This window comes from Carassius gibelio, chromosome B24 (genome assembly GCF_023724105.1).
Source record: "Carassius gibelio isolate Cgi1373 ecotype wild population from Czech Republic chromosome B24, carGib1.2-hapl.c, whole genome shotgun sequence".
NCBI lineage: Eukaryota > Metazoa > Chordata > Actinopteri > Cypriniformes > Cyprinidae > Carassius > Carassius gibelio.
Window position 1 is genome coordinate 4462976 of NC_068419.1, and position 10000 is coordinate 4472975.

The following is a 10000-nucleotide window of genomic DNA, read 5'->3' on the forward strand; positions in this document are numbered from 1 at the left end:
TTTTAAAATATGGTGTTTAAACTCGAAAGCTCTATTAGAAATGGCAGTAGGCTTTTATAACATGTTTTATGAGGAAAATATATATTTTATAATAGTTATGAAATAATAAAACACTGTGCTGAAACTACAGAATTTTTTTTTTTGTTTATACCGTCTGCTTTGTGATTCAGTCTGCTCTTTAAAATATCTAATACTGCAGGAATTATTTAGAAATATCACAAAATATTATTCTTAAAACCCAAATCGTTTTTTTTAGCATTGTTTCGAAACTCTCCAGTGACAGGAGTGAAGGCCTGTTCAACCTGAATAAAAATCAAATGACAATAGACGTTTTCAAGCTCTGATGTGTTCATTTGTCTTTCGATAATTCTATGAACTCCAAAAGAACAATGACAGATGATAAAATGCACTGTTATTCCAGCACACAAAACGACTATTTTAAACAACGTTGGTGAATTTTCATTCAAAGGCCATTGCCTTTTTTTCTTAACTTTCAAAGTGGCATGACATTTCTTACTGAATGTAGGCTACAACCATCTTAAAGTCCATGCATAAGGCTTTTATGGAGTTCCACATAGTTAAAAAAAAAAGTTCCTGAATTATTTTTTTGCGGCCCTTTATGTTCACCAAAAGCGCATCATTCTTATCAAAAACTATATATATATATATATAAAATCGTTTTACATTTACATTAAAAGTTATTTTACTTCGCATATTGGTTTATGGGTTTATATCTAACTCAACAATTGCAGATTCCTAAAGAACTAGAGAATAAAAGTTTGTTGTGGAACTTTCGGCGTCAGCCCGTAAAACCCTTTGGGTTCTAAACAGAACGTTTATTTTGAATGAGTGCAGTTCGAACCTTTTGCGCTCGTAATTAAACCACCTGTCAAAGTGAGAGTTCGTGTCTGGTGCTCACCTGCAACCGCCTGAAAAGTTTCCGTGAAATTGAGGAGTTCAGAGCCCTTGAGTTCGTCATGTGGGCTCTCCTGCCGGTTCATCCCCGTCCCGTCCGCGCCTAACCGGGGTCCCGGCATCTCCTGCGGGGGATAGAAACTATCTGGAGGGTCCGAGAAACTGGGCAGGGTGGTGGTGAGCGCCACCATGGAGGGCATTCCCGGCCCCAGCCCCGCGCAAAAAGTGTTGGTCAGGCGCCCCGCGAACGATGCCAACGGCGCCAAGGGAGGGATGCCCGACGGTAACGACGAATGCGACAGGGCTTGTGGAATCATAAGCGGTCGGTACGGCATAAACATCGGGTAGCCCGTGTAGAGCAGGTGGCCCGGCCGGGGCTGTGGAGTGCCAATCAAAGAATCAATGGAAAACGCCGTGCCTGGACCGCTCGGTCTCTGCATGGTGAACTGCGCGCGGGCTGCTCGTATAAATCCCGTGCACTGGCCTTCTGAGACAAATCACCCGAATGTGGTCCACGGTTATCCTGATGGTGCTGTAGGGTCCTCGCCGTCCAACTGACTGAGACCTGATGCGTTTTTTTGTCTGGAGCTCTCAGTGTCTCAGCCTCTGTTTGTCACATACTGAGACATAAACACACACGCACAGCCCTCTCTCTCACTCTCTCGCGCACTCCCTCTCTCTCTTTCTCTCGGTTATCATCAATACAAGAGGATAGAAAGGGGAGTTGCCCTGGAGACTCATCCATCTTCCTCAAATTACGCTTCATTTCCTTATTCAGTCCCTGACTTTTTAGGCCGCCTAGAGAGAAGGGGGGTAGTTTCCCAGTGGGTCAAGTCCCCTCCTCTGGAAAGCGACTGCGCTGACCACACCAACCCAATCAACTATTATTAATTTTGATTGATGATAAGTAATTACTTTGTATTCAAGGGAAGATATATAACAACGGTTCTTTTGTTGATTCTTTCAGAGGCCGATGGCATCGAGTCGCGAGGGCGGAGAGGCAGATGTTTGGCCCTCTTGTGAGAGAGACTCTTTTCTATTCTGTTGGGAGAAAGAGTGAATCTGGACGACAATTATCCCCAAGAGAGAGATTTCACTGATGAAATGACGTTTGAATGTAGAGATCTGTGTGAACTCCTGATAAAATTGGGAGGAAATTACAAAGTATGGCTATAAATATCTATATCTGTTTATAGATGGGTTTTCTAGATGATGAAAATAAGAAATGTCTACATTTAGTTGAACAAACATATCGAGTTCTTGGAAAAGCAATTTTATATAGACTAGCTATTAGTTAAACCTTTTTTTTTAAAGTGTATATACAACTTTAAACATTTTTGTCAAAATAACTTTTTTTATATTGGCTACATATGATTTTTAAAAGTCAGGAATAGGGTGAGAATTTTGGGAGGGCCTGATCCTCCTAATTACACTTTGAACCTCCCTAAAGTCAGTCAAAACAAACGGTGGGGGGATTCTGGGATGTGAAATGTAAAGTATCCTATACATTTGTGTGGAAATGTAAAATGTATACATTTCAAACGCGTTTTCAAATAACGTTTCAGTCACTACAGAAGTTCAGCAACGGCGCGAAAATCGCTATTGCGTTTGCCTGAGGGGGTAACCATAGCAACAGAAGGCAGCGCGAGCGCTTTCCGTTGTGACACAGGCGGAACTTCGACAAAACAAGTAGGCCAACTGTCATTTTGTATCACTTTGTTCAATATTTTGTACAATGTTTTGAAATTTTATAACAAAAAAAGTTTTGTTTAGATGGTTTCCGTCATGTTTGTGATGTAGGTAGGAAAAAAGACCGATTAAATTCCGTAGACGTTTAAACACATATAACATTAGTACATTTATGACAGAAATTCCCTGAAAGTCACCCAATAATTCATGAATATCAATAAGTTTTTTCATTGGACCTCAACCTGTCTTTTTTTATTAAAAATGTATTTTTGAAATTTACATTGACCCCCTGAGGGTTCAAGGAAGTTAGTCCTATCTTAATTCAGCCTTTTAAAGAGACATTTTTATTTTTTCAAGCTCTGGATCATATCAAAATGACTGCAGTTCATAAATCGAAAACGTGTTTATCATAACAGATGTTCAAGTCATTGTATGAAATCAATTTTAATGTATTTTTAAAGATCCACACAAAAAAGAGCTTCAGATATTTAGAGGAAAGCTCTTTGGTTGAAAATTACAGATAATTTGACAAGATGTTAGGTAACGTTACACAGAAAATTAAGAAGGGCCAGACTTTAAGAGAAAAAGTAACCAATTCCATCCGTTAATGGTTGAGAATCTAATTTCGATTTTAAAAGAAAAATAATAAAAGGAAAAAAAACTAAGAAAAGGGCTCTAAAATTGTACCCTCTGAGCGGTTTCTCTTTCCCCGCTAAGCATTAATTTAATCGGAGATCATTTTACCGTTTAAATGCCAATTCACTTCTGATGATGATTAGGCGCTATTGAGTCCTGCGGGGCGCGAGCTCTCCAACTGGCCGTCTGATTGCGCGAGGACATAAACACATCACCTCCGACTCTGATTAGCGATGGAGGACCCACAGATGCTAATTATTCTTATAATTGCAAATGACTCCATTCAGGAGCAGTGCTCTTTGATCTATTGAAACCAGACAGCGTTCTCTCTCCCTCTCTCTCTCTCACGCTACTGAATGGGATACAATCAGAGGCCCCCTCCTCCTGGTCATCTTATATGAGACTTTTATCAAAGATCTGCTCGCAGACAATTGCGAATAACCTTTGTTCTTCAATATATGTTACTACTACACATGAAGACAGAAATCACAAACCAAGGCTTTATCTTTGACGCTTTGTATCCGAATAGTGCAGCGTTATAGGGAAAACATATTTTATTGCTAAACTATGCTGTGATTGCAGTGATCTGTGTGTGAGGATAATACAGGAATATTAGCACACCAGGTCAGAATATGCATAAAGTTGACATTTGAATAATAAAATGTCAAAGGTGCACTTCACCAGCATCCAACCTAATAATAATAATAATAATAATAATAATAATAATAATAATAATACGTATCATTAATAATAAATATGTTAATACAATTCAACCACAATTATTATTATTTAATAATTTGTTGTGGTAAATCTTTTTACTTATATGTCCATTGCATAGTATTGCAGTTTTTTTAAGATGACAGGATCATTAAACACTTGAGGCCCTCACATTGTCCCCCATTATTCTGCGCTCCGCCTTTACTTCTGCTTACCATTCAAGTGCATGCTTCTTCATGACATAATCATATCACATAATATGTCCACATATCTCTGCGTGGCTAGAGGATGTCGCTCCTTTCTCAGAGTTGATAATAGCTTGTAACAAAAATGAACGGGATGCATACTTGTGGAGCTTAACAGTTTGAAAATAATGTAATCAGTAGCTTTCATATCTAAAAAGTTTACATCTAAAAATGAATTCACTGACAGAGACAAACCCCTTTTGCAACGGATACCTTCTTGTCCAATCATGACCTTACAAATGTTGAATATGAATGTCAAATCACTGAATTGTAATGTTTCAGCAAGCTTTTCTTTTGTCCTCTGTTAATATAAATTATGGCGTGAAAAAGGATAATGAGAAAATGTAAGGAAAACCTCAGTGTAGGTAAGCAAATCAGTCAAACCTAGCACTTAAAAATTGACAATTTGATAAAATACAATAGAACAATCGAGCCTTGCCTTCCTGAAGAATGCTTTTTATATAATTTAAATCAGTTTTTGAACATATTTACTGGAAAATACCTAAATGCATTTATAGCTAGCCCACTAATCAGTAAGATTTGAATGTAGTGCATAAATTGATACATTAGTAAATTAGCTAAAATTAATTTGTTACATTAGTAAAAATACTTTTTAAAAATGTCATTTTACAAGCAAATGAAAACATTAAAGCATTCGTAATGTTACTTTTAAATAGGTTCCATTCAAAATTCCATTCAATTTTGCATGAAATCCAATGACTGATTTGATTGAGAACTTTCAAATTCAGATTCCACTTGAGCTCTATGGCGCCCCAGTGTGGTGGTTAATGTTATATGCGTTGCACTGGATAGGCTTTATGAACTTTATACAGACCTTCTGCATCCTCCTCCTCCTGTTTTATTCTTCATAAACATCCTTTTATCCTCTTTTTAAATGCATTATGATAGAATTCAGTAATAATAAAACACATTTTACATTGAAAGTCTCACTCACAGATTGGCATTATAAGCATCACCACCATTTATTGATTCCCTATAAAGATGCCACCTGATTATATCATCTTTATTAAAGACAGGACAGTTTTCCAACACAAATCAAATCAGAATCACACAGAATAAAGCAAAACTCAATCACTGCATGCTTATAATTTATGTTTGTGGTCTTTGTCAGTGCATATAGTCTCTGAATGCCAGCATTAGGTAATTTTTAAGAAAGGTTGGTAGACCCAGTCTAGGGACCACGTTGTGCAAGCGACCTTGTAGAAATGTTCGGAGTCTGTGACGAGCCAGATGCTGTAGAGATCGAGGAGTCTGCATCAGTGCAAACAGAGATTCGTAGAATTCCCGGTGTTTCTGTGTGAAAACAGTATACTTAATATATATTATGTGGTATTGTGAGAACAATATTTGTTTGTTTTTTGGAAGATTTTTATTTTATTAAAAATACCTTTTTAGCATTTACTTAAATATTTATCACATTATATATATATAAAAAAAGTCAAAAGTTTGACATTTTCTGACCTGAAACACCTCAGGAGGTACAGATTCTACCCAGGCTTCTGTGATTTTGAGGCGGTCGTATGCGTTGAAGAGCACCTCTATTGTTCTTGGAGATGTGCAGCAATATTTCAACACCTGCGCAGATATATTACAAAATAAAGCCATCATATTACAAGAAAAAACAAACAAACAAACAGGGAAAAGAAACTATATCAAATAAGAATCTAGTCTTTTTTTATCTTGTTTATAGTGGTTTTATATTTAAAAAAGAAAATATATTTTTAAATATATGAATTAAATATTTTAAAATGTATTCTAATGCAAAGCTGAATTTTCAGCATCATTGCTCCAGTCTTCAGTGTCACATGATATTTCAGAAACCATTATAAAATATTGAATTGCTGCTCAAGAAATATTTTTTATTATTATCAGTGTTGAAAACAGATCCAAATTTAATGTTCTTCAGCAACCGATTATGCTGTGAATCAGATCTTATTTTGCTAATAATAACTAAAATGATTAAGAACCGCTATCCTCAGTCTTTTGCAGTAACAGTTGAGGGAAGCTGGTCATAGCTGAGCAGCTTTTTGTCAGTTTCCACCTGGTGCAACAGCCCCACCTGTGTTGTGGAGGTCAAAGGTGGAAAGTTGTATTTTTGGGAGAACATTACATGGAATAATTAACTACTTGGGCTGATGAACAGATTGGGCCCCCCTCTGGGGGATTGTGGGGAATTTCTGCAATTACTGCTAATTAATCTCCTATTAACATTTGCCTCGTTAAGACTCAGGCAATTTATTTGGCACAAGTGGGACTCGTTGGATGCGTGGTATCAAGTGTTTTTAACTGTGCGCTTTTGAAAGACAGAACTGAACCCATCTGAAAGTAATTATTTCTGTATTTGTGACAAAGAAAGGATCATATGCTGCTTGCGGTGAACTTTAATGATGGTTTTGAGTTCATTTATTTCTATATATTAGATCAATAGTTTAAATATCTGTGCTAAAGAAAACTGTAATTTACAGATTACAGAAGGATGCCTTCTTGAAATGTGGGTTCGTTCCTTACAAATGGCAGAAAGGTTAGTATCCAGTTCAATTTGTTCTTAAAAGATATATTTCAAGCAAAAAAAATTAAAAAATCATTATTTACCCACTCTCATGTCATTCCATGACTTTCTTTCTTTTGTGGAACATAAAAGTAGATATTTTGGAAGTCAATCTAGGGTTCAAACAACATTGATTCATTGTATAGACTATTATTTAAAAAATATTTGTATACATTTATTTATAGATTTCAAATATATTATTTTGTGTTCCACAGAATGAAATAAGTAATACATGGTTTGGAAATGATATGAAAGTGACTAAATGATGACCATTTTAATTTCTGGGTGAACATTAATGTTTTTGCTGTTATCAGCTGTGTTCATACACAAATCTATTTCATTATTTAAAATGTCAGTACACTGACATCTACTTTACCAGTCATCACTGGACTCTTTCTCTAGGTTACATGCTGCATTACATTCATTTCGAAAAAAAGTATGATATCACACAAATATGGTGGCACCCTGTGAGGTAATAATAAATGTACTTAAATGTACTTTTTAAATCATACATTATTTAAAATTCCTACTTTATATGATAGTAAAAGTTTTAGAATTTTTTTTTATTTTTTTATTTTTACCAAAACAGCAAAAATAATAGTAAACCTGCAAAACATATCCTAGCAATGCACAGCATAACCATAATTAGCAATTTGGTTGCTCCAGGCAACTTATTTGTTGACAATTAATCAAATGCAAATTAAGAGTTGCCGCTTTGTTTTGACTTGTTTTGTTTTGTTTGTCAGGACACTTTATTGTCAGACGTCAAAAATAGCATACACTAACATACAAATTTTGGCATTGGGGATATTCTTAAAAAAAAAAAAAACATAAATATGTTTTTGACAGTCATCTCTTATGCTCACCAAGGTTGCATTTATCTACTAAAAAATGGTATGATAAAACTGTGAAATATTAATAACTGTTTTCTGTTTGAATATATTTGAAATGTAATTTATTCCTGTAATGCAAAGCTAAATTTTCATCATCATTACTCCAGTCTTCAGTGTCACGTGATCCTTCAGAAATCATTCTAATATACTGATTTGCTGCTCAAGAAACATTTCTTAAAATTATCAATGCTGAAAACATTTATGGCCCTTTATATTTTTGTGGATACCATGGTGTAATTTTAAGTATATTTTGATGATTAGAAAGTAAAAATTATTGACTTTGCTTGAATAAATAAATAAATAAATTTAAGTAAGTAAAAAGTAATAAAAATATTACTGAACCCACCATATTAAATAGTACTGTATTTTGAAAGATCAGAATTTAAACAGAATTTTAAAATAATTTGGAACCAGTCATGAACAATCCTGATTAGATAATTAAACAAATAGTCAAAATTAGAATAAAACATAGAACATTAAAGATAAAAATATAGAGAAATATATGAGAAATATAAAAATGAGTGACACGTTAGAATAGGGACCACTAACTAGTAGCAAGCTTCTTATTACCAGACTGGCTGTTTATTAGTACTTATAAAGCACAAATTCAACATCCCTAATTATAATTTAACAATTACTGTACTAACTATTAGTATGCAGCAAATTAGGAGTTTATTGAGGCAAAAGTCATTATTTTTATTATTGTTCTTGGCGAGAATTGGACCTTAAAATAAAGTGCGACAAAACATTTCAGTATATCCAGCAAGAATGTGACTATTAGATAAGGATTTTATTCCTAGTAAGACTGCTTCAGAATTTTTAAGGAACATTAGACATTTCTTGACTAGGTTTAAGAATATAATGAGACTTAGAATGGAAAGTGCTCTCGTCCAATCCTGACCTTGGGCAGAGCTCCAGGCCACACCCTGATGGATCCATAGTTGAGAAGAGCCTGTACAATCCTCTCGGGCTCATGGTCAGTCTTGTAGGCCACCACCTTCAGGATGTTATGCATCGGTGCGTCGCCACCATAATCCATTTCATTGACCAAGGCTTTATACTTCAGCAGCAGATCCACCACGTCAGGGATGGCGTTCTTACACGCCTTGTGCAGTGGAGTCTGCTTGTCCACGTCACTGATATGTATGTCCGCCCCAGCAGATACCAGCATGTGGCAAACACGGCTGTAGCGCTCCAGAGATCTGCAGTCCTGAGGCTGGGAGCAGGCGGCATTCAGTGCTGTGTTTCCTTCATCGTTTTGTAGATTAAGTGCAGCTCCGTGTCGTAAGTAGAGCTCCATGTGATCAGGAAGGCCATGGCGGGCCGCTACATGAAGGGGTGTGTCGTTATCATCCAAGCTCTGACCGCTGATCAAAGCACCGAATGCTAGTAGATGTTTGGCACACCTGCAAAACATGTCAAGAACTTCAGCCAGGCTCTATTACATTCTGCATAAGCAATATACATTTTGTAGGATATTACTTACTCATCAAAGTCAAGTACACTACTGATCAAAAGTCCGGTATAATAGTTTTTTTACTTTTTTTTTTTTTTTTATAATTTTTTAGCGTTTATGCTAACAAAAGCTGAATTTTCAGCATCATAACTCCAGTCTTTAGTGTCACATAATTCTTCAGAAATCATTCTTATATACTGATTAAGCACTCAAGAAACATTTCTGATTTTTTTTCAGTTGAAAACCGTTGTGCTGTTTCATTTTTTTTCTTTCTTTTTTTTTTTTACAGAAAGCAATAATAAACTGTATTTGAAAAGTTTGGGATACGATGGGGTGAGATTGGTTAAAAGATGGGGTAAAAAACTAAACAAAAACAGACAAATGTTTGATATGAAATGAACTTTCTACTTGAAATAAACTAAATAAACTTTCCATTCATCAAAGAATCCTGAAAAAAATGGATTACGTTTTTTCACAAAAATATTATACTGCACAACTGTTTTCAGTTTTTATTCATTGCATATTTTACTGATTTCTGAAGGATCATGTGACAATGAAGACTGGAGTAATGATGCTGAACATTCAGCTTTACATCACCGGAATAAATTATATGGTAAAATATATATTCAAATAGAAATCTGCTGTTTTAAACTGTAATAATATTTCACAATATAACTGTTTTTGATCAAATAAATGCAGCATTGTTGAGCACAAGAGCCTTTTTTAAAAAAACATGAAACAAATTGTTATTATTCCAAACTTTTGTCCAGTAGCGTACCTTCATTTCAAGTGTCAATCTGACAGTCATTTGAAATCACCGAATTCACCACAGGATTTCCTGTAATTGCTGTAAACTGAACAAGCACTTACTCAAGTGAAT

The 10000-nt window shown here is 35.3% G+C and overlaps 2 protein-coding genes across 3 annotated transcripts in view; both read right to left on the bottom strand.

Annotated features, from left to right (window-relative positions):
* Positions 1-1656, bottom strand: part of LOC128013410 (homeobox protein GBX-1-like) — a 3388-nt gene extending 1732 nt beyond the window's left edge. Inside the window, exon 1 of the mRNA XM_052596374.1 lies at positions 920-1656. Coding sequence (XP_052452334.1) covers positions 920-1355 — 436 coding nt within the window. The 5' untranslated portion in view covers positions 1356-1656. The remainder of the gene's footprint in view (positions 1-919) is intronic.
* A 3511-nt stretch (positions 1657-5167) lies between these two features.
* The window catches only part of LOC128013427 (ankyrin repeat and SOCS box protein 10-like), an 8488-nt gene continuing 3655 nt past the window's right edge, over positions 5168-10000 (bottom strand). For both annotated transcript variants that reach the window (XM_052596409.1, XM_052596410.1), the window contains exons 2-5: positions 9991-10000; positions 8566-9070; positions 5685-5798; positions 5168-5516 (exon numbers count right to left, since the gene is read on the bottom strand). The exon at positions 9991-10000 is cut by the window's right edge and continues 258 nt beyond it. In XM_052596409.1, the coding sequence (XP_052452369.1) occupies positions 5331-5516; positions 5685-5798; positions 8566-9070; positions 9991-10000 (815 nt within the window). In that variant the 3' untranslated portion in view covers positions 5168-5330. The remainder of the gene's footprint in view (positions 5517-5684; positions 5799-8565; positions 9071-9990) is intronic.